The sequence below is a fragment of the Sceloporus undulatus genome, chromosome 5 (assembly GCF_019175285.1).
Source record: "Sceloporus undulatus isolate JIND9_A2432 ecotype Alabama chromosome 5, SceUnd_v1.1, whole genome shotgun sequence".
Taxonomy (NCBI): domain Eukaryota; kingdom Metazoa; phylum Chordata; class Lepidosauria; order Squamata; family Phrynosomatidae; genus Sceloporus; species Sceloporus undulatus.
In genome coordinates, this window is record NC_056526.1 from 62,805,251 (window position 1) to 62,830,976 (window position 25,726).

The 25,726-nt window shown below is 37.0% G+C and overlaps 1 protein-coding gene across 1 annotated transcript in view; it reads left to right on the forward strand.

Moving 5' to 3' along the window:
* NELL2 (neural EGFL like 2) overlaps positions 1-25,726 on the forward strand; it is a 145,233-nt gene that overhangs the window by 56,405 nt on the left and 63,102 nt on the right. The window contains exons 12-15 of the mRNA XM_042469609.1: positions 1,180-1,271; positions 2,289-2,391; positions 9,809-9,937; positions 18,545-18,670. Coding sequence (XP_042325543.1) covers positions 1,180-1,271; positions 2,289-2,391; positions 9,809-9,937; positions 18,545-18,670 — 450 coding nt within the window. The remainder of the gene's footprint in view (positions 1-1,179; positions 1,272-2,288; positions 2,392-9,808; positions 9,938-18,544; positions 18,671-25,726) is intronic.

The window sequence follows — 25,726 nt, forward strand, 5'->3', positions numbered from 1 at the left end:
CCTCCCTTGCCCAAAATGGGCTTGTAAAGCCCACGGAGGAACTACACAAATTCAACCTAGATGATGTGGAAATAAAAATGCACTCGTTGCTCCACATTTGCTCGGGTTAAGGGCACAAGACTCCTGTGAATGTGAGAAAACTGCAAATAACAAACACACTATGTTTTTTACCTGAGAGTACACCTCTCTAGGAGTCTCAAGGTCCTCCAGTGCAACTTTGGTCAAGGTCCACTGGACATTGACCATAGAATTGTGCTGGAGGAGCTAAAAATGCCTAATGGAGTGTTCTCTTTTGGAATCTCTAGGTCCTTCAGTGTGACTTTTGGTTAAGGTTGACCATAGAGTTATGCTGGAGGACCTAGATATTCCTCGAGAGAACATATTAATAAAATCCGTGAATAATCAAATCCACAAAAGTTAAAGCCGCAAATATGGAGGAATGAGTGTATACATATGCTGGGATGAGAGGGGTGTGGGGAGGGATGAAAGACAAAAGGTACAAAGTTCATAATTTTCTTCACATTGCTTATTCAACAACTACCAGTTGGGACATAACCTGGACCTGTAGGTAAGCAGATTGATACATCAGTGATGATGGAAAGTCTGTCCAATCCAGAGAACAAGAAGTAAAAGTTTAACCTATTTGTCTCATCTAAAGAGTTCATCTATAGTCGGGGTGGGCAGTCATGGAGATTCTGGGATGTGTGTGTGTGTCACACCCACCTTATTTTATGTCTCCAACAGTCTGTACATTATCATTTCCTCCCCAAAGCTGAAAGTAACAGGTTGTTATTTGCAATCAAATCAGCTTTAACTTATGGAAACCCTGTGCATGAGAGATCTCAGAAAGGTAACACACACACACATATATACTGCTGTAGTTTCAATAAAAATATGCTATTCAATGCCTTTATTTCTTACAAAAAGGGAAAGTAAAATTTCCAGCACCCTTAGGATTCAACTGTCAATTTGGACTTGAACCCAGTTACTCTAAATCCAAGAAGTCTTCTGTCTGCTAATTTACAGTACCAGTGTTTTTGAGTGATAGCAAAATTATGTATGCATTTACATAATCTTGAATGTGGAGAAACTGTGTCTTAATTTTGGAATATACTCAGGTCATCAAATGTAAAAACTGGGAACCTTCATTGAAGTATTGTTCTATTTTTAATTTTGTAGCAATATGTGTGTTTGAAGGCAAAACCTACTTTGAAGGTGAAAGAGATACTATACATTCAAACTCAGGGGACTGTATTCTGTTTGAATGCAAGGTGAGAGCATTTTTCTCTTTCCTGTAATGTTTCTTTAGCCTGTAATTTAAACCTGTAATTTTTTTTGTAACTGTGGCATTGTTGGCTTTGCCATGTTTGCAGGTTTTTATTTCAGTCAAATAGAAGATGTAAGCTTTTAAAACCTCTTCAAAACTGGAACTAGCCAGTAGTCATTGTTTGGCACCATGGTCACCTGTGCCTGAAATATACCAGCCTCTTTCCAAATATACTAAAATGCCACCCCCACTCCATAATTAATTTTTGGGGCCTTTTAAAGCAAAATTGTAATTTAAAAGATGGAGTGATGAGGTCACAGAAATTATGGTGGCTACAGCTGGCCCCTGGGGTAGTTCATTATGCAGCTAGTGGGCTTTATTTTGCTCTTCCTTGTTTTAAATGTTGAAGTGAATATACTTGAGTTTGGAGATTATCAGATGCCTGAAAGTGACGGGAACAAAGCAAGACACTTCTGTCACAATCGTGTGATTGGAGCAAGAATAACAGTCAATGTTCGTTGCCATTGTCCCATCTTTGTCCTGTCCTTGGGGAAGAATTCTCCCCTTGCCTTTCATTTACAGAAGTTTCCTATTAATGAAAAGCAATGGGAGACTTCCTCCCCATGGATGGGACAAAGACGGGATAATCATCTGATATTTTTGCCCCAATCACACAATTGTGACGGGAGAGTCTAGCTTTGCTCCCGTCACTTTCAGGCATCTGATAATCTCCGTTGTATTGAGATTGTAAACCAGTTGGCATCAATTGGACATGTTAGTATGAGTTAGTCATGACTAAAGTACCATGGATATTAGTGGAAAATTTGAAATGTTTTATATATTGTTGCACTTTGGTAGAGCTGTTGCAGATTGGATAACTGATAGCATACTCCCCTTTACTTGAATAAAACTGGCTACTGAGTAACTTCTGCTATTCGAGTATATTTTTTAATTGGCTGGTCTAAATCAAATCAGAAAGGTTCTTCATAATTTATGGAGTTAAATTATCTTGATTCATTAGGATTACAAAATGCAGCGTGTGGTGAAATCAGATTGTCCTGCCTTGAGCTGTCCTGAGTCTCAACAAATCTCCTTATCTGACAGTTGCTGCAAAGTGTGTAAAGGTAAGGCAAAAAAGGAAAGAAGAAAAAAAAGGCAAAACATTGTCATGTACCTGATAAAGTGTACTGTAATGCATGGAAGTTTAAATTTGTTAATCTTTTAAATACTATACTACCTTTTGTTGTTTTTGTTACAGGGGACTAACATAATAGCTCTTCTGCAAAACATTTCAATTTTTTACTGCAAAGTGTTGAGAATTCACCCATCATATAGTGTGTTTGTATATATGTGTATACACACACACACACACACACTTGTGCACACATACAGGTGTATACACACACATAGTATATACATACATATGCACACACAGACATTCTCATACATGTGCACACATGCAAGGAAGCAAGTACAGTATTTATGTGGTAAATTTCCTTGAAAGAGGTCTTTTAGATGGAATCATTTCTGAACAACAGGTTCAGTTATAAACAAAATTTGCCATTTGCCAAATAAAACAAACTGATATCTATAGGGGTATTTTTCTATATGTTTTGATCTTTTGGTTCCCCCCCCCCCAAACTTTTGTAATTATCTTTTTAGATTGTAAGCCTGAGGGCAGGGAACCGACCATTTAAAAAGATTGTATGTACACGCTGTGTAAATTTACAGTGCTTTATAAATAAAAGATAATAATAATAATAATAATAGAATAATAATAGAATAATAAATAAGAGGGAAGTGGTCTTCAAAATCTTTTTGAACTTTTTCTTTACCATACCATATATACATGTGGCAGCCATATCTTAGATTGAAGTCTTCTAATTTCAATGTTCTTCCATTCCCCAGTTTTAACCAGTCTGCAATCCAACTCAATGCACTAGCATAATAATATAATTTTAGGTCCTAATTTTAGGGTTTTATGTCTCCTTTTATTGTGGAAGGGAATATATATATATATATATATATATTCATCTTTTCCAGTCTGTTGCCACTGTTTTATTTTCCATATTTGTTGGCATATTTTAGTTAACACTAGAGTTGATTCCATCTGTATGGATTGTAGTAGCTCAGTCAGAATATCATCTGTTCCTGGTGATTTATTCTTCCCAATTTCTCTTATTGTGGCTTCAACCTCACTTTCTAGAATCTGGGGTTCATCGTCATATGGTTTTCCATTCCATGTGTCATTCATTTTTTGTCTCTTTTATATAGCTCTCCTGTGTATTGCTTCCATTATCTTTTTATTTCGTCTTGATCTTGTCGTGTGTTCCTCTTCTGAATATTCCTGCCCATGGTTTGAATATTGTAGAAGAGGTTTCTCATTCTTTCTTTTTTATTGTTGGCTTCTATTTCTCAGCATTGATTATTATAGTAGTTCTCTTTATCCTTGTACACTAGTCATTGAACAGTTGTATTCAGGATTCTGTTTTTGTTCTTATCTCTCTTTTTGCTTGCTTCTCTTATTTCCCTTACTGCTTGAAGCATTTCATCTGTTAGCCATTCTTTCCTTTCTCTCTTTTTTGGCCACTAATAGCTTCTTTCTGCATTCTTCCCTGACTATGTCTTTGGCCTATAACCATAGTTCATCTGGTTCCCAGTCAATTATGCTAAATAGCATAAATCTATTTCTTACATTGTCTGTAAATTCTGTTGAGATATTAGTCAGATCAAAGTTTGGTATGATTATTGTTTTTTTCTTCTTCTTTAACTTTACTCTAATTTTTCGATATAAGCAATTCATGATCTGTAACACAGTCAGCACATGGTCTAGTTTTAGCCACAAGAATGGAGCTTTTCTATCTTTGTCTGGTTTTTGTCTTGTCTATCTGGTGATGTCAATGTGCATAGTCACCTCTCTGGTTGTATGAAGCAGGTATTTGCAATGAATAGATTGTTGACCTCACAAAATTTTACCAATTACTCTCCAGCTTCATTTCTTGTGCCTAGTGTGAATCTTGCTACTGTTTTTGATTGTTCTGTAGCATTCCAGTCACCAGTGATTAGCTTGAAAACCATTCTTAGTATGTTGTCAATTTCTTCCTGGGCTCTTTCTGAGAATTTCTGTTTCTTTTATCTCTTCCTCTATGATTGGAACATATACTTGGATTATGGTAATATTTATAGGTATTCCCTGAAGCCTTATTAAAAAGTTTCAGTTTGACTTTGCATTACATTTTTTGCCTTCTTTTGCTAAATCTCTCCTTAATATGAAAGCCTCTTCGTTTTGTCATGTCTTTTCATTTCCTGAGTAGAACACTGTGTAGTTATCCGAGTCACAATGACTCATTCATGCCCATTTTAGCTCACTCACCTCTAGTATTCCTATGTTTATCCATTCCATTTCCTTTTTCACTATGTCTGGCTTCTCCTGGCTTCACTGTGTCCTTTTTACCATGACTGGCTTCTCCTGTTAAATTCTGATTCAGACAATCTTTGCATTGTTGGACACGCCTGCTCTTTTTTGAATTCTTCTGTGCCCTTGATCAACTGCCCATTGTGATCTCCCACTGATGCTTCTTTCTTTCTCTCTGTTTGTCTTCTAATATGCCTTTCGTTTCATTTGGTGATGTTTCATTGTAGGGTATGCTTGTTGAGAAGGTCTTTGCCTCCCTTCATGGTGGGGCTGGCAAGTATTCTGGGAGTATTCTTGGCAGCAGGGGAGGAGAGTAATGTAGCTATTAGAGGAGAGTGTGGTTGGCTCAAAAAGTCCTGCAAGAGGCACAGTTTTGTGTATAAGTGCTGCTGAACTCTGTCAATCAACCAGAAAGAGAAAAAAGATCTGCTCCAAAAGTGGCTGGAACTGACCAGAATGCCACTTCCAATTACAAGGGAAAAACAGTTTTCAGTAGGGCAATGTGGTCCACACAGAGGTAGGAAGTGCTTAATATCACCCTCTGCTCCCCAGAATGTGTCCATGCTGGTCTAATGTCACTTAGTTGCCATTCCTATATTTGACAGTTCTGTTTGGCAAATGTATAGCTTCTTTGTTGAGCTCTCAGCCTGGCAGGAGTAGCATAGGGGTATCTGTTTTATGATTAAGTGCATCATCATGGAATGAAAATTTTAGATGTGCCTCCAACTTTTTGTGCAGTTGTTAACTACTAAAAAAAAAAAGGGGGGGAGGGGACAGTTACAGTCATGTGACTGGTAGGGACCATGCTCATAGCTTTACTGTAGTTCCTCCTGGACTGCAAGAAATGTGAGGCTTTTAAATGTGTAAGTAGGGCTCAAATATTTCTTTTTTAACATGGAAAATCTTGGGGAAATTACTTTAACAGGCTCTCTGGAATGGGTGCTTTATAATAGTTTGAATTATTTTATCAGAGAACATACTTGGTTTGCTGACATTATCATGGATTTCAGCTGCTGAGATTTAAAGCATACACAGAGAGAATTATTATTATTATTATTATTATTATGCTTTATTTATATAGCACTGAAGATTTACACAGTGCTGTAGGTTAAAACAAATGGTGTGGACTGAGTTACATCACAAAGGATAAGTAGGATTGTGAAATTTAGCAGAGTCTCCTGCTTTGGACGTTTTCAAACAGAGGCTCAATGACCATTGGTTGGAAGTGCTTTGATTGTGTGTTCTTTTATGGCAATGGGTTGGACTGAGTTGTCCTTTGAGTCTCTTCCAACTGTATCATAATTCTGTGATTCTTTGGATTGTTTCGGATTGCTTGTTGCCACTCAAGGCAACACTAGTTTCTTCCAAGTAATGAAAAACTATATTCCTTCTCTCTCACACACATACATATTCACACCACCCACCACCTACACAAACATGCACACAAGATTATTCTTACGTATTTAATAAATCAACTATAGTCTACCAAATTCTTACATAAATTAAGCTGTCAGTTTGTTAACCATTTTTCACATACCTGTGCTACACACAAAAAAATAAAAGCGACATTCAATTCTTACATTAACCAGCCTTAAAATTTAAAATTAGTGATGTGATGAAAGAAGATGAAAATCATCATAAAGAAAGTCATATAACAGAAGTGGGATAAGATCATATATATCAAAATAAATTCAAAGAACATTTTATTGTACGCGTTTCAATTATTTAAATGTCCCAGGAGGAAGTGTTCATTATCATTTTTCTGTCTCTTCATAGAGACCACACAGGCTTGACAAGTGCAATTTGGCATTTTTCATTCTTGTTATCAGAGCATTCACATGTCTGTATGGGTCAGCTTAAATTTGCCTGTCATGAGCTGCCTGTAGATCTTACTTCTGAAAGTCTAAATCAGTGCAGAATTAATCATCCATTCTTGTTCGCTGTGCCTCATAGCCAAAGGGAACATATTGATCAATAGAGAAAATGCAACCTTTGTCTCCTATGATGCTCAAGTTCTGACACAAATGGATAAAAGCCAGAAAATCCTAGCCTAAAGCTAATATTTGTCCTTAACTATGGCTTCTTTGTGAGGAAGAAAGAACAGGACAGAGGCTGTCATGGGACCCAATACTGCTTCCCACAAACAGGCAGTGAAGCCATAGGTTGGGGATGGAAAGCTTCTGTCTCATACACTAGATGCAGACTATGCAAGTTTACCATCTGCCTTGAAAGCTTCTTCTAATGTTACCTTTGATTAGGGATCAGAGACAAGAGTATATTTAAGCATTAAATAGCCTGTGAGGTCTCCCTAGGATTGAGCTGTGCTTTGTATGCTTTATGGGGAAAATGCCTACCTACTTTGCTTTCTGCCCATCCACTTTGTCCTTGACCCACCACATTCACTGCTGGAGTAGGGTTTCCAAGATAATTTCCAAAATGAATCTGCTCCAGGATAAAATGAAGTACCTTAATTCTGGTCATAACTGGTGAGGAAAGTTGGCTTACATAGTGGGCTGAATCCAGAATCTGCCATTTTGGACAGCAAGAGCCCACTCCAATGAAGTGCCTCTGCTTCATTTGGGGGAATTCTGTTGGAAGATTTTTGCATTCTCTTCTCCCTTTTCCTTATATAGGGATTTCCTGCATGCAAACTCCCCCCATCCCCCTTATTCAAACTAACCATGAACTGTTTGTTTTCCATTTCCATTCTTTCTTAACTTTCTTTGGAAAGATGGTGAGATAAAGGTTTCTTTTTACCTGAACTATTCACTAGTTAGATTAGGATATAGCCTTTTATGTATATATAGATTAAAGCCATTAGTACAATTTTGTTTGAACTACAAGTTACTTGTGTTGTTTTTGGAGTCAGTCTCACTTCGTAGGGAAGCATAATTAGAGAAAGGCACCTTTCTGCTACTCTGCTGTTTTAAAGTGAGACGCTAACGGTCTTGGCTTTGACATTTTTGACATTTCAATATTTTTATTTCCTTAAGAAAGATAGAGATATATAGATTTGGCATTTTGCCAAATTTGACACCCCCTAATGTTGCTGAATAAGGGGTTGGGGGAACCTGCTAAATGGATGAGTAATGTGCAGAGGGGAATTTGTAGGGTAATTTCTTAAGGAAACTTAAATTATCCTACCAATTCCCCTCTCTGCACATTACTCATCCATTTAGCAGCTTTCCCCTTACCCGTTTTTTCAGCAATATTGAAGGTGTATCAAATTTGGCAGGATGCCAAGTTGAGGAATCCAGGCTTTGGTAGTTAAACTTCAGACAACCTTTATTAAGAAACTACAGCTCCAGTCCAGTGACGTTCATTGTCAGAACTGACCAGCAAGTGTTAAATTTGTCTAATTAAACTGCACACAGTTTCAAATTCCAAGTGGGCTTAATTCTTATTCACTATAATTAATAAACACATTTCTCCCTCTCATTCCCATATTGCCCACCATATCATAGCAATAGCCTTTGCTACTATATAAGCCACCACACCAACTAGTTAATATTTTATGGCAGGCAAAGTGCATATGCAACTCCTGGCCAGGGAGGGAGGTGGCTGATGAAGGAGATTGCTAGGGGACTGAGAGATGTTCACTTTTAGCTTAATTGCACATGCCTAAATCTCAGTCCAACCTTTAATGTTACCTCATGCAGGTAATATTGCCACAAAATTCACTTCTTATCTCTTGCTACCTTTGTTAATGTCTGGCGGGTGATGACTGTGCAGAGCTTACAAGCCATTACATACCACATCTTCATCCCAGTTGTTTATTATAAGGTGGGAATTTCTGCATTACAATGGCAGCGGGCAATTTCTACCTGTGAACAACTTTTCCTGTAATAGTCTACCAAATGGTAAGGAAAAGCTTACCATGCATCTATATACCACTATTTATTATTATCTGAACGCAACCAGAAATCCAAAGAAGAAAGTGGAAGGTTTTAAAGCATCTGACAAAATTTTACAGGTGCCAGGCTTATAGAGCAGTGATGGCGAACCTATAGCACGCGTGCCAGAGGTGGCACTCGGAGCTCTTTCTGTGGGCACATGTGCCATCGCTCCAGCACAGAGTTTGCCAGAGTTTGTTATTAGAAAGCCAAAGGGACATGGCACTTCGCAACAAATAAGTGAGTTTTGGGTTGCAGTTTGGGCACTCGGCCTCTAAAAGGTTCACCATCACTGTTATAGAGTATCCACAACTTACATCTGGATTGGTTGGCTGGTTGATAGTATTTTCCAACAGGACTTTCCCAGAGATGTTCTATAAACTTTATCATGGTTAAGAAAAACTATAAGCTATTTAAAAGCAGATAAATGAAGATATGATACTTCTACCACTTATAATAGGGGTGGTCAAAGTACACCCTGTGAGCTGCAAGTGCATCAAAATTCAATAATAATATTTTTTTTCTTTGAAATGCCCCAAAATAATCTTTGTGAGCATGGCAGGCTTTTTCACCATAACTGGAGCAACTTTTCCCCCCCATCAGGATTAAAAAAAAATTCAAACATTTGCAAAAAATTAATAAAAATGGCCTCAAATGTCTTTTAGGGGTCCAGGAAGAACCCAAAAGATGCTTCCATGTTTCCCTGAGGTCATTCAGAGACAAGCATATTTTTTGTTTGCAAGAGCAAGTGTGGTGGGAGGGACATGGCTATAGAAAGTCTCCTGCGGGGGCTAATGCTGCCCTTGTCTTCCACAGTTGCCCAATTGTGACTTACATAATGGTGATTTTATTGTACTGAATTGGTTTGGCACACATTTTTCTCTTGGTTTTCATAAGTTTGTTTCTTACTTTACCAACCTTATGTTCAAGTGCTTTATTATCACAGTGGTGTACATATGTGCCACTGATGGCGGTTACAATGAGAATGATTACTGTAAAAGAAATCACTGGTTTATTTATTACAAGGTGCTAAGCTGTTAGGTAGACAAGCATACTACATATAGCAACAATTTATACTAGATGGTTATGGAAACTCAAGAAAGCCATGTGCAAGATACTGAAAATACTTATCTTGTGTTTTTGGTTTATTAAAACAGTGGGAAGCTGCCACAAATTTCATTAGGAACAGAACTTCACCATTCAATTGTTCAGAGCTTTGTAACTTATTTTTAGGGCACAACTTTTGTTCTGAAGGACACAAGTGCTTGGAGAATTCTTTCTGCAGGAACCTTGAAGAGAGGGCTGTTTGTAGTTGTCGAGATGGTTTCCAAGCCCTCCGAGAGGACAATGCTTACTGCGAAGGTAATTCCTTGTAAAGAGGCATGGATCAGTCTTAGAAATAACTGTGTACTACTGAATGAAGTATGTATTAATTCACAATGTGCCAAAGTGATGGGCTCATTAAATGTAGGAAATTTAATTTAGAGCATATTAATCAAGTGAAATAATTATCTCTCAAATGATGGTTTTCCTTTTTAAAAAAATCTAATCTGTGTCACAGTATTATCTAATATGACTGAGTTCTTGATTTAAAAGTAATATATTAACAGTGAAGTGTGGTGTTTTTCATTAATCAGATCTCAGATAAGCTTACACTTACATATTAGGCCATCTTAATATATCTTCTAAGCTCATACCTTTTAATTAAGCCTTTGAAATTTTTGTTTTACTTGAAAAATTACAAATATCAAAGTAAGTAATCAGGGCAAAATTTCAATATCTTATGATGAGAATAATTTTAATAGCAAATATATTACCAAAAAGTTAATCTCCATATATTGCAATAAACATTTGAGTCTTGGGTCCAAAACATGCTGCAGACATCATCCAGTTTGAGGTTGCTTTAACTGCCTTGAATTAATGCTAGGACAATTCTGGGAAATGTAGTTTTGTAAGACATTTAGTCTTCTCTGTCAGACAGCTCTGGTGCCACAATAAACTATGATTCCCAGGATTCCCTAACACTGAGTGAGGGCTGTAAAAGTGGACTCGAATTGGATAATGTCTTCAGTGCATTTTGGACCTTTGTTCCAGGGACATTCCATAGAGAATTTATAACAAATGTGCTGGCCTATGAGTCCCATCAGCTGAAGGCTAACAGAACTAGTGGATACAAGAAGGCTGCTGTACAATGTGGTGATTATTATTATTATTATTATTATTATTATTATTATTATTATTATTATTATTTGTATCTTGCTTTTTCCCCAGTTAAGCACTCAAAGCAGATTACAGTATCATAAGGACTTAGCATAGTCTCAAGGGGTTCATGCAGACCGGCAGCTTGGAGTGGCCTATGGCTGCTCCAGCCTCAGTTGGGCCCCAACTGGTGCAAGACCATGGTGACCAGATACCACAGTCCTGAAGTCAGATGCTCATTGAGCCCTGAATGGACCATCGGCAAGGAACGGCTTTTTGCCATTCTTTTTCTGGCTGGCTTTTTTTGCCACATGTGCTCTCTGCACAGCTTCCAGTCACTCTCCACCCCCCAAGCAGCCAGAAACTGCACTTTCCTGCCCGTCTGTTTCAGGCCAATGTATGTCTTCTACAGAAAGGCAGAGTTGAAATTGCTGCATAGCTGTTACAAAATTTTGCCATCCTTTTAGTTTCACTCCAGCTGAATTCCTGCAAAATGTCTAGATTTTGGAATGTTAGAAAATGCTGTGATTCTAGTGCTGGACTAGTATTCAACCAAAACTGTTTGATAGAACTTAAGTGAAAACTGAAAATTCATTTCCTCAAAAATGATTGATTTTGGCTTTAAAAAATTAAGAAAAGATCTAAAAATCTAGAAAATGAAATTTGCTTGGGATAATGTTTTTTTAAAATAAATGAGGTAAAAGAGTAAAAGGAAACAAAGTCCCAGGTGTTGTGTGATGGTCCACAAACTTTATTATCTTAAAAAGCCCAACACATTTTGGCCTTGTCAGCAATTGGCCTTCTTCAGAGATTACTGTACAATAAATAATAGGCTCAAGAAGGCCAGTTGATGACAAGGCTGAAACGTGTTGGGATTTTTAAGATAATTAAATTTGTGGACCATCACACAGCACATGGGATTTCATTTCCTTTTATTCTTCTACTGTGACTATATTCTTTCCAGTTTTGTTTTGTTTTTTGTTATAAATGAGGCAATCCAGAAATTTCTTTCTCACTCTTTTATTTTTTGAAGAAAAAGAAAAGTTTGCCATTACTTGGCTGCCTGTAGCTGTTGTTCCTAAATACATTCTCATGAAAGATCGGTGTCACATGGAACACTGTATCCCAAATTACAAGGGCAACACTACTGTAAAGGCAAATAATGTGTGTAAAAGTGTCCCGTGATCAAAGGACTTGTTTGTGAATGCAGTGTTGAGTGTGTTCCTCCCAAACCTCCACAAGATGAAAACACAAACTAAAATAACAATAAAACAATATTAGATAAAACAAAACAAAACATAACACACAGTTAATGTGCGATATCTACCGACACAGAATTCCAATATTCCTCCACTGGAACAAAATGTAATTCCCACTTGAATGCGGCTAATGTTTTGATAGCCAGAGGAGTTTGTTTTTGTTTTGTTGTTTCATGGTTTGACAAGAAACAGCATGGGATATTTTAAAATTATTAAGTTACTGTTGGCTGGGACCAAAAAAAAAAAAAAAATAAAAAAAGGGGGGGGGGGTTTATACATTAAAAATCAGTAGATTTGTTGGAATATGTTTTGGTCCATCTGTTCTTTTTTATGGGGAAAAAACAAGTGGATGAAATCTAGGGACACTGTTTACTACTGCACAGATAACATTTTAAATCTACTGCTGTGCATATTCAGCAAGAAAATGGTTTATTAAAATGTCCCATTGTAGTGCACGAGGTTTAAAATTGTGGTTTTATAAACTGTAATCTCATAAACATTGATCAGTAATACTAATATGTTTCACAACAGCAGCAGGGCAACAAAACCAGTAAGACAGTTCAGCAGCCAAATGTACAATTAAAGGGTAGTATCCATATTCTAGAAGAGCAAAGTACAAGTATGACACTTTTAGAAAAATGTTTTTAATGTTTCACTATAGGCTCTAGTCGCAATTATCCTGAACTGAGTAATGTTGTCATGCGTATCATTCAAGAAGTATGTTCATGCCCATAACCAATAAATGCAGCAACAATAAGCTGATTTACAGAGTATACTCAGCTACACTAAAAGCACCATCTTTTACGTGAAAGTTACTGACTTGTGCTGAGATACAGGGAGTGGAGTGGAGTGGCATGCAGAAAAGTAGCACTCTCCCGCCTGTTCAGCATTATAAATATTTGCTAAGTTAACAGACGCTAACTTTTCCCGGGATAGCCATGTTGACCATATAATAAAGTACAAGAACATCCAAAATTCACAAAATAGTGATACTTTTATTGGGACAACCAAAAGGCATAAAATATATGTCACAGACTTTCATAGCTTCACTGGCGTCTTCATCAGGGAAAAGTGTTAAAAATCATATAGGAGAAGAAAATTGATGATGATAGTTACAGGCATGCATTTTGTCAAGATGTTGTTGGTGGTTCTGAGTATGGAGGGATATCTATGCAGGCAGGCCACTTCTCCTTCTGGTCACATGGTACTGGGAGACAAAGTAAGTCCAGGAAATTTAAATTCCATTAGCAAAACAAACAAACAAAATTCTTCCTATGAGATCCAGGTTGTCTCAATCCTTTGTGAGACTACAAACCCTTTTATTAGGCAGTAATAAATAAATAATGTAAAGTTAAATAATAAATGAATAATAAATAATAATATAATAAATATGAGGAGGGACTTAGGGAGCTGGATATGTATAGCCTGGAGAAGATAAGGTTAAGAGGTGATATGACAGCCCTGTTTAAATATTTGAAGGGATGTCATACTGAAGATGAAGCAAATTTGTTTTCTGCAGTTCAAGAGAATAGGACCTGGACCAATAGGTTCAAACTGCAGGGAAAGAGATTCCACCTCAACATTAAGAAGAACGTCTTGAGAGTAAGAGCTGTTCAACAGTGGAACACACTACCTGGAGTGCGGTGGAGTCTCCTTCTTTGGAGGTTTGTAAACAGAGTCTGAATGGCCAGCTGTTGGGTGCTTTGATTGTGCTTTCCTGCATTGTACTTGATGGCCCTTGAGGTCTCTTCCATTTTTATGATGAGATGATTCTAAATAATAAATTCTCTCTGCCTAATAAAGGGGTGCAGAAGGTATGTAGAGAACATTTATTATTTAGAATCATCTCACCATAGATTTGAGAGAGACCTCAAGGGCTTTCAAGACCAATCCCCTGCCATGCAGGAATACACAATCAAATCACCCCTGACAGATGGCTATCCAACCTCTGTTCAAAACCCCCTTTTAAATGTCTTTTACCACAAAAACACTACGAAAAGACAATCCAAAATGAAAGAAGAGATGTGCCAGAAGATGAAACTTCCAGGTTGGGTGGCACTGAACAAGCTACTGGGGTACAGCAGAGGACAACTATGAGTAGTGCTTTGGCTAATGATGCAGCTGGATTCAGGCTGAAAGGATGTTCAGTGCTCAGAGGTGATATGAAAGTCCAATTCATGTGAGGAGCATAAATCGGGAAGCTAGACATAGTAAAATAAGAAATGGAATACATAAACATTGCAATACTTGTGACTGGGCAAAAGTGGGCAGGAAGAGGACATTTTGAGTCATCATTACATAACATTTTATGTAATATTCAGGAAATGAAAATCTAAGAAAAAATGAGGCGGGATTAATAGTGAGAAGAGATGTAGCAAAAGCAGTCAAAAGATATAACAAAGTCTGACCAAATAATATTTGTAAGTCTTCAGGGAAACCTATCATATAACCATAATCCAAGTTTATGCTCCAGCCACTGAGATAGAAAAAGAAATTGAAAGATTCTATGCTGCAGTCCAGGATGAAATTGACTATACACTAAAACAGAACTTGTTGTTTATCATAGGCAGTTGGAACACAAAAGTAGGAAAAAAGAGCATAATCAAAGATTGTAGGAAAATTTGGCCTAGGATCAAGAAATCAAGCAGGAGAGTGATAACTGAATTTTGCAAGGCTAACAGTTTGTTCAATAAAAAACATTCTTTGAGCAAGCAAAGAAGCAACTAAACACATGGACATCACCTGATGGCTGATGTAGAAATCAAATGTACTACATAATTGGAAGCAGAAGATAGAGAAGCTCCACTCACTGTTAAAACAAGACCAAGAGCAGATTGTGGCATAGACCATGAATTACTAACATCAAAAATTAGAATAAAATTAAGAAGGATACTAAACTTGCCATCTTGTTGAAATATAACCTGAAGAACATCCTTATAGAATTTAAAGATAATATAAAAAATAAATCTGCACTATTAAGCCTAATTGACTGGGGGCCAGAAGAACTCTGGGCTGAAACCAAGGGCATTGTAAGGGAAGAATGTAAAAAGATACTATACCCATCCCTCCACATTCGCTGGGGTTAGGGGCACAGGAACCCCTGTGAATGTGGAAAAACTGCAAATAAAAAAAACCCACGCAGCGGTCTCCCGGCGCTGCTGTTTGCTCTGCGAGGGAGCCGCAGCAGCCAAACCGCGCGACTCCCTCGCGGAGCAAAAAAGAAGCTCCAAAATGGAGCTTCTTCCTGCGGCGCAGTTATGACGCCATGAGGCGCCAATGGCGTGGCGCACTCGCGACATCATAAGCGCCACGTGACGAGCGGACACACAGCGTCCGCTACGTCAATTTGGCGGCAGCCGTGTGGAGCGGTCGACACCATATTCTCCGTATTGACTACGTATTAGGGTTAGGGGGTGTGAAAGCACCGCCCCTTCCTAATCCTAATACGTAGTCAATACGTATTTTATGGTGGTTTGTAACCCGCCTATGTTTTTACATGATATATAAATGATCCTAGGCCTCATTAGATCTATTTTCTGACTGCCTTGTTCAAATCTACCTTTTATAAAAGCCTACTCCTATTTTTCTGCAATTAAATTTATCTTCTCTGAAAGTAGCAGCTGTGCTCTTCATCTTCTCTTTGGCTAATTAGTTGCTGTGAAGAGATTGGTCCCCACTTTTTTAAAATGCTACTTTATAATTTGGTCTCATATCTTGCTTTCTCATGTTAAAGGTCATAAAAAGGGATTTCCTGTAATTGGATGGAATTCAGGATTAATGATATAAATGATTATTCTAAATCCCATTACTTATAGTGTCTTTAATTAGCTGTTAATTTATGCATTCGATAAGCCATTTTCAGTACTTTTGAGTTGTATTATAATTATTTGTTATATATGTGTGTAGTCTTAGTTAAAGAATGAATTGAAACTCTTATTAAATGGCATGAGAATTTAGCCAGTAGTTTCAGTAGGCCTAGAAGTTAATCCTCAAGCTGCTATTTGCAGTCTTAAGCCCATTTTTTCTTTACCTGATGCACTAGCTTAAATAAAACAATGTTAGGGGGGAGGGGATCAAAAGTGCTGATAGAGTTGTGCTATTTTTTCTCTTGTGCTACCAATAGTGCATTTCTTTTCTTATTTTTGTGATTTCTATGTACACTGTTGTTTAAGCAGTTGATTGTATAAATGGAAACTATCTGGCTGTACAGATTGGTGATAAATGCCAGTATTGTGGTGGAGTGAGAGCATGGTGACCATATATCACATGCCCCGACTCTGCCACGATGCTGGTGTCATGCCACCTGCCCAACAAGAAAGCGGGCAGTGTCTTGCCGCTTCTTTGGTGCAGCATTTAGATGTGTTGTGCCGAAGAACTGGCAAAAAGCTGCCAACATGGTGGCAAGGGCAGCTTTTTGTCGTTCTAAAAAGGAGTGGTATTCTGCTGCTTCTTTTTAGAGCGGCAAAGTGCGGATTAGGGCCCCGGTGTGCAGTTGCCATGGCCCCAATCTGGCACTAAAAGGGGCAGTGCAGAGCCACTCCTTTGGGGCATTCTGTAGAGCCCCTACGTTGGAATCTTTTCATGTGCATGGTCTGGAATTAGGGATCTGAGAGCAACATGGTTTGTGTTAGCAGATTAGCACTATGGGACATTGCCCAAAAGGTCTGACAGTTTTGGCCTTCATAATAAAATACATTTTATTTTTATTTTTTTCTGACTTGCATTTTAAAGTTAGGCTCTGATTCAATCTTTGTTTTTCTGGGAAAAAGCATCACTTTATATTCCTTTCTTCCTTTCTTTTCTTCACGAATGCATTTCTACACACTTTGGGATGGTGGGCAGTGTTACCGGTTAAAATTTAATGAGGACATTTTTTTAAAACAGTGCTGCACTTCTACCATGTCTTCTTAAAATTAAGTCATGTTAAAGTTATCAACTGAAATAAACACATGGCTGAAAATACTCTTTTCTGAAAAGGCTACAGTGATTATTTGTACTGTTTTAGAATAGCAGTGCCAAGGAGTTTTTGCTAAAGAACAGTCAGTGATGATTGACTGATAGTAAGAATCCTGCATCGTGGCATAGTTGATTAAATCAGAGATTTCAATACATTCATATGATCAGATACCAAATGTGTAGCTGCAGTGGGGAAAACTATAAGGAAGCAGTTTTTAAAGTCTAGTTTAGTGGGTGGAGTGGGGCTAACCACAAACCTCTATGACATAGTTGCAGTTCCAAAAATCATCCATTGTTGCTGTTAACTGTTTTCAAGTCAACTTCAGCTCTATGAATGAAAGAACTCCAAGTCACCCTCTCATCAATAGCCCTGCTCAGGTCTTGCAGACTCAGGGCTGTGGCTTCCTTGGTTGCATCTATCTACCTGGAATGGAGTCTTCCTTTTCTATACATTATAGAAAGCTGATAGGAAGGCAATCAGTTCATTTGAAAGGTGATGCTGGAGGAAAGTTTTGTGCATATGGACTGCCAAAAGGACAGATAAATTGATTCAAGAGCAAATCAAGACTGAACATTCCCTAGAAGCCAAGATGACAAAACTGATACATTTCTAAATAAGTTTTATCTTTCAAGAATATGGGTTTTTTTTAAAAGTTCATGTCGTGAAGACAGTGAGGCTGAAGATGTATCAGGATATTTATCACACCAAATTCATGTTAAAGGAGCTTCAAGTTGATGGAGACTTTCTCAAAGAAAAAGAAAAGTCAGATAGAATAGTGATTTTATTTTTTTTAAAAAAAAATCCAGTAGAGTAGAAAGAATGTTTAATGTTATGTGGGTGGGTAACATTACCCATAAAGAACAAAAGAGCAAAAGAGTGACTAGGAAAGGAGAAAACAGAAGGAGGAAAATGTTAAATGAGTGGGAATGATTCCTTTTTTTATTTTTAAGTGAAGATGATGTAGTTATAGATACCAAATTGGAACAGGAAGAGGACATTTTGAGACTGGAGAGATTTGTAAGGCTGGGAAACTGGACATTGTCCTTCAGTGGGTTTGCTTATTGAAGGGAAAAAACAAACTGTTTGCCCATGAGATGAGATTGATCTAGCTATAAGAAATAAAAGTTACTGTTCATTGTTAGAAGATCCTCTTTCATATTTTCTTTCACATGACCTACTAAAAGTCTACAATAGAATCAAAAGTAACCTAAAAATATAAAGACTTATGCTCTTAAATTTCATTCCTGCTATTAAAGAAAATGGTCCTCTGCATAATGGAAATATCAATTAATTTATCAGTTAAACCTTAAGCCAGAATCCAATGGTGTATTTACACTGAATTTCACTGCTTCTGCTAGAATTAGTGAACTTTCTTGTAGCAAAAGGGCAAAAGGGAAGAAAGCATCCATTACATTGGCACTGGATACCAAAATACACGACTGAATATTGATCATAGAGTTCTACAGCTCTGGTATGCAGACTGATTTTCAATTTGTATAAACAATAGGAAACCCAGCATTGAATGATGAACTGGCCTCTCTATTCTGTCCACAGATATTGATGAATGTGCTGAAGGGAGGCATTACTGCCGTGAGAATACCATGTGTGTAAACACACCAGGATCATTTATGTGCATTTGCAAAACAGGTTACATCAGGATTGATGACTACTCATGTACAGGTAAGAGATGGGAGTTTGTATACAAAAAGAGCTCACCATAGTTTCAGTTTTGTGAAAATATTACATAGATTACTGTATAACATTAACAGAAAATCAATACAGTTGAATATTTTTTTTTAAAATGATTTTTAGGGACATGTAGCATCTAATGTGTGTTATTTCATTTAGTGAAAATAGTAGTCACAGGCTAAAATTAAAACTTCCTGAGAATGAGCTAGATCTTGGGTTCTTATCTCTATGCACCACAAACAGGAGAAGATTTCAACTTTTAACTAACCAGTTTTCCCATGATATCTATATTTGGTCCAAGGTAGCTTGAAAACAAGCCAGGCTCTGAAACAAGCCCCACTTTGAACCTAGCCTTTTGTAATAAGACTTATCAGTTCTTAAAGAGAAAACCTCATCTTTAAATGTACACACCAGTGTTCTGTGTCAAAGAAATGTTGACCCAGATACTCCCAAAGACTTGTACACAGGGGCCCAAAGGTGGAGCTCATTCCCTATTCTTTGTTTCCAGCACCTACAATCAAAGAAAGGTTATGATTACTAACCATTGACACATCTATCTTCCATGGATATGTTCAATAATATATCTAATACTTTTATTTTCAAATTCCATAAATTATGTAGAATGTGAAGCAGTGCTTCTTTGTTCTCTGCCCTGAGCTGTCTGCAGATCAGCTACGTTTAATAGTTTTACTTTGTTATTAGTGTAATTGAAGGCTCTGTAGCATTGACAACAACAGTTACATCATATTCTGGGATCAAGTTGTACTGCTATGCATTGACAATCCCTCCCAACTCATATTCATGATTGATAGTAAAAGTGCCAGACACTACAACTCACATGATCTTAATCTGTAGCTTTGGACTATTGTCTTCCCAAAAGAAGCACAAGTTGTTAAGCCAGAGGAAAGACAATGCCTTAAACTTCTCTTGGCACTGCCTCATTTACACTGTTTTTATCAGTTTTATAATAGTATGGGTTAAAGAAAAGTGTTTCAGCAATGATGAGCTGCACTTTAAGAAGAAAGATTTTCTTTAGAAACATAAAATGATTAACTGTCAGTTTAGAGCCAATTTAAACTTTAAGTTGTATATGTAAATGTGGATACCTGAGTGCAAAATAAGCATTTGTTTTCTTCTATCAAAGTCTAAAGTTATTGCTGCTACTGTTTTAACATCCCATTTTATTTATGTGTTTTTTATGTGATTGTTTTTTTACTGTTTTATAAATATACATGTTCCTGTTTCTTAGGCTTGGTTCATTTTATTTCTTTGGAAGACTGAAATATTGGTTGGAAAGTAAAGATGTAAAGATAAAAAAATTAAAGCTACATAGATAGGCAAAAGATAAGTTCAGTCTAGAAGGTAGATTTGCAGTATACCGATTGTAGATTGGTTAGGAAATTACTTCCTATCCCCCAGATATTAGGGCCTTAGTAATTTTTTTAAAAAAAGATCTTTTCAGTTAGATTTCTGAAATTATGAGAAGCAAAAGCTTCAGTGCTTTCTGATCACAGTTATCAAACATAGGAAAGGTTCACAATCAAAATTCTAAATGTGCTTGTATTTCATGCTTGATGAAGCACACATGTGTATTTGAGTATCTGTATCAAAGCACAACATGCAAAGTAACAATCCTCAATTGGCAAATATGAGCAGTGGTCATTAAACACAGCATTGGAAAGGATCTTGGAGATGATTTAATGAAGCAGGGAGCAAACCAGACAGATGGCCACCCAACCTCTATTTTAAATGTGTCTAGTGAAGAAAAGCCCATCATCTGCTGAGCCAAACATGTCTTGTAGTTCATGAGTCTTGCTATCTCTCCCAAATTTGCCAGCAAACCTTAGCAGTGTGAGAGTGACCAAGGTTGCATTTTAAGACACTTCTTTTATATATGAAGGGAGCATGTGTTGTTGTTTTTTGTTGTTGTTTGCTTGTTTGTTTAAAGAAGACTCCCATTCCTAGAAGCACCATGGAAGGATGAACTGCTTTAAACCAAGGTCCATATCACATGTATGTCTTGTTTTAAAGTAGAAATACTTTAACATAGTTTTTGTGCCACTGCCATTCCATGACATTTGGGTAGCAGATGTGATGGTGCAGTGGCATGGTGCACAACCCTGTGGTGTCCTTTAATTTTATTTCATTGTTTTAATTTTATTCCAGTGCTCTAGTCTGCCTAGATCCTATTGCACTATGATCTTATTGTCTATGGTGTTGCCTTTATCTCCTAGCTGTGTATCATTCTCTGTGTGAATTCCAGCACTGATGAATGATCCTGTATACACTCATACTAGTCATTTATTTTTAAAAAAGCTGTGAAGTATAGTTTTGGTCTTCACATGAGACCTCCTTCCAGAAATATGCTGAGCCATTACTTATCATTCACTGAGTATCCTTGCTAAATTAGCTGTGTACTCACATTTTGTCATTGCATCAACAAGAATATTATGGAAAATGTTTTCAAATGGTTTGCTGAGATGAAGACAGAGCATGTCCACATCATTCCCATGATCAATCAAAATAGTAATTCTGTGACAGAAAAAGATAAGGTTCCTGTGGAATGATGTAGAGTATAAGCAGGGAAACTGGGTTTTGTTCACTGATAGCTCCAAACTGCAAGAATCATGCCAGCAAGATGCTTATGGGGAGAAATTGTGAGATGTAATTGAAGTTATATAGTCAGTTATTCCTGCATCTCTTTGCTGATTTGCTAGATGTATCTGTTTGTAGTAACAGATCTTTGAAGGTCATAGTTAGGGTTTGGGATGGAATCACTGTCATGTGAGCATGCTTTTTTTAGTCTTTGTTTTTCATTTTCCAGTCTTTGTCTTGTTGAATAGCCTAGTCCAGGGGTTTCCAACCTGTGCTCTGAGGTGCCCTTGGGGCTCTGCATGCACTTCCCAGGTGCTTTGAGACTGCTCCAGGAATGAAAGAAACAAAATTTGAGTGAAATTAATGAATAAGACCATTAACTTGTAAGACATAGGGTAGGTCTCTTATAAGCTCTGTCATAGAAATAAGGGCTTCACAAGTCAAAAAGGTTGGGGAACCCCTGGACTAATCTATTACTGTTTGACTTTCTTGTTCTATTAATAATGTGAGTAACTATCTGTTTATTGTTTTGTGAGTTTATGTGTGTTTTAGGTAGTGAAAGGTTTTCCCCTCTGACCTGTCTCTAATTATTTTTTTAGATATCTGATATTTTTTGTTAGTGTCTTTCAGTAAAATACTTCATTTCTGACCACCATATCTCATCTGTGATCTACTGTTCAATGCAGCAGTATTTCAACTCTGATATTTTGAAATCATCTTTACAGCTGTAAAATAGTGCACCCAATAAGGAAATTTTGTTGGCCTGGAAAATGTGCCTTTGATTTAGTGCCCTGCCACTTTGCCTCTTAGTTTGCCTGCCTGCCTACCTTTCTAGAGCCCATTGAGTTGTCTTTCAATGTAGTATTTATTGATGGAATAGACTCAATCAAGGAAAGCACAGCCCTGAGTCTGTGAGACTTCAGCAGGGCTGTTGATGATAGGATAACATGGAGGTCTCTCATTCATAGGGTCACCATAAATTCAGGTCAACCTGATGGCAGTTAACAACAACAACAACAACAACAACAACAACAACAACAACAGTTTAATCTATCCTAAATGCTCCCCCCCCCTCTTTTTGGTATAGTTTTTCAGTGGTGAACATTAAGCAAGCCTTAAACTACCCTTTTCCCACCCTTGCTATAATGACTTTAGGAAGGTGTTACCAATTCTACAGGGACGTTTGCAAAAAAAAAAAAAAAAAAAGTGGCATCAATTAGAAAAACTGAGCACTCATTTAACTGCAGAGTCTGTTAAAGGTGTCCTTTTGTTGGAGGGGAGGCGAATTGTTAAAAGCAAGATTTAAAGAGTTACAAATCTTCATGTATAATAGAAAAAAATAATTAAAATTAATTAAAGAGTTTCTCCTCCTGGCTGAGATTATAAGTATCTTTGTACATTTTTGCACTTTATGATTTTATAAAAAAAACATTGACTTGCACAAAAACATTTCTGTACAGAAAACAATGGAATTTTGTTCAAAGCGCAAGTTTTCTGCACATAATTCTTGTTTTCCGAACAATACTCCCAAACTGCAATATATTACCCAAAATAATGCCACGTGTGTTTTTTCAAATCTATTTGTCGCCAAAAAATAAATAAATAAATAAATAAATAAATAAAAAAAGCCTGAATCATGAAAATTTTTTTGAGAGTTGACTGTCTTCTAAATGAATGATCCGGTGTGACTTTAAAAAAATTTTTTTTTTACAAAAGATCTATTTCCTTTCCCTTGTTCCCTTGGAGATCCAGTGAGGAGACAATCACTGTTTTATCTGCTAACTATACTTTGGATTGATAAGATGGTGGTCAATCTGCTGACAGAAGGAATTATGATGGACACTTGAAACATTGTTCAGAAAAGAGCAAATTCATTATTCCTGACCCCAAAAGGACAAAAAGAGACATAGCTATGCATAAAATGTGAATAGGCTAAATTATTGTCATAAATGCAAACACAGTAAAAATTGTTGCAAAATAAATTGAATCCAGTGGACCTGCTGAGGGACGCTAAATTGAATCTAGTGTATTTGACTATAATGGGGGAATACTTTAACCAAGTGATTTGTGCATTGCTTATTCACTGCATAACTGCTGCAGGCTGAATGAAGCTCCCTGTCACCTTTTCTTATGGTTGCATGTTTTTTATTTGGACAGGACAGCTCTCATTGGCTGTTTGAGAGGAGGCCTTCCAATAGTGTGTATGGTGTAGTGATTTGTGTGTTGGACAAGGAACCTGGGAGGCCAAGGTTTGGATCTCCACTTGGCCATGGAAACCCACTGGGCAACCTTGAACAAATCACATTCTCTCAGCCTCCTCTGAATAAATTTTGCCAAGAAAATCCCATGATCAGTTGCCTTATTCTCAAGGCACCTTTAGTCAGAAATGACCTGAAAGCACACAATGCACACTTTGAATAGAGAATTGTCTCCTGTAAAGTAGAACAAATGGCTACCCTAGAATGCATCAAACAGAAAATGATTCCATCTTCCTGTGCAGCCATCTAGACATCTCAAATTTGGTATGAAGGATTGAGCACAGATTATTGTCCCCCTTGTTCTGCTGGTGTACACTTCTGATCAGCAAAGTAATTACTATTGGATACAACCCATGCCTGATATCCACAAATATGTAATGAATGTAGTATACTGGAATAACATTTCCTTTATATTGTGATCTCTACAGTTAAGAGATTGATAATTTATGTCCCAGTCACAAAGTGAGAAGCTCACTTCAGCAAACATTTCTCTGTATGACAAATAACACCTACATATGTTGAGGTGCAAGATTCAAATAGTCAAGTTGCCAAGCAATTATTGCATCATATGGACATTGTGAAGCATTCAAGATTGTCATAGTAGATGTTAATGGGATTGAATTGATCAAAGCAGATGTTAAAAGGATTTAATATATGCAGCATATAGCACATTTCTCCCTTCACAATAAGATTTTCTTACAGACGTTTGACTCAGCAGTCAGGCTTAAAAATTATACCATGTTTGCCCTGCAAAACACTTAAGGGAGCACTGGTTCTAAAAATGTGGTAAACATCATGTCATTTGACCCAAAGACTCTTGAGGGACCATAGGCTTTACAGTGATCCATTCAGATCATAGTGGTAGGCACTTTGACATAATTAAGAAAACATTTGAATAATTGATTTTAGCAGTTCCATAGCTTTCATTTTCTACAGTATCACAGTGATATGCAGCGTTTTATCGCAATAATAAATGTAATACTATACCCTGATTGTATAACCTACAGTTCATTTACTTCATTTATATATAATCAACAAATGGAGTCATATACCTGCCTCCAGCAAGTTGCTTAAAAGCAATCATAAGCTACATTGAATGCATGACTTAAAATTGGAAATAATGCAAAACTTGAAATGTTAATTTGCCAGAAGTTCCCAAAGTTCCTTAATCTGGGCAGAAATATAAATACTGTTCTGAGTCTCATGTCTATATAAAATATAGATTCTGGGTAATCAAACTATTATTGCTGTAAAGAGATTATTTTACAGAGGAGGTTTTCAAGCAGCTATTACGCTGCAATTTGCTTGATGAGGATTGAGAACATTTACAAAAAGGATGACAGTGCACATTTACAATGGGAAAGCATAATTCCACTTGAGAGCACTCAGTATCTTTGACCTTTTGCCTTGTAGAATGCATCAATGTGACACTGCAAACTTGTTAAAATACATATTTTAACATTATTATTATTAACCTTTATTTATAAAGCGCTGTAAATTTACACATCAACCTAATATAAAGTTGGCAAAGTAGATGCATAATTCTTGAGTTCATACTAGTGGCAAATATGAGCTTCCAGTCAAATCCAATGCTTGTTGCTATGCTACAGGGTTACCAGAGGAGTTCAGGAGTCAGTATCCAGAGCATATAAGCATCATTAAATCTTCTAGCATTGTCAGTTGAAAGCAACGAACATGGATTGCTTCATACTTTAATTTAAAAAAAGAAAAAATATTTTTTAAACAATCAGTATTTTCTAATTTTCTTTTTTTCTTTTCATCTCCAAAGCAAGCTGAGAGCAGCTGTTATTTCACTACCCAGTTATAACAAGACATGCTTATTTCTTTGTCTTGTTAACACACCTGCTGTCTTAGCTCCCTTACCTATTAATCAAGCTGTTCTGGAACCCAGATGCTGTCCTTTTGTGGGCCACAGCCAATTGTTATGCAAGCTCAAGTCTCTAAGGATTTTTACCCACTACTTGCCAAATGAAGGAATACCCTATAAATCTGCAAATAACAGGGAAGGTCTGAGAGCCATAGAAACAGGCCCTTAGCAATCCCTGTAAAAGGAGAAAAGGAAGATAAGAAAGAAGGGCTTCTTTTAAAAAGCATTTATTTCATGTGGGAAGTTATGCAGATTGTGAGGAATGCAGGGGACAAGAAGGACATTGGAAAATGCAGTGATACACAA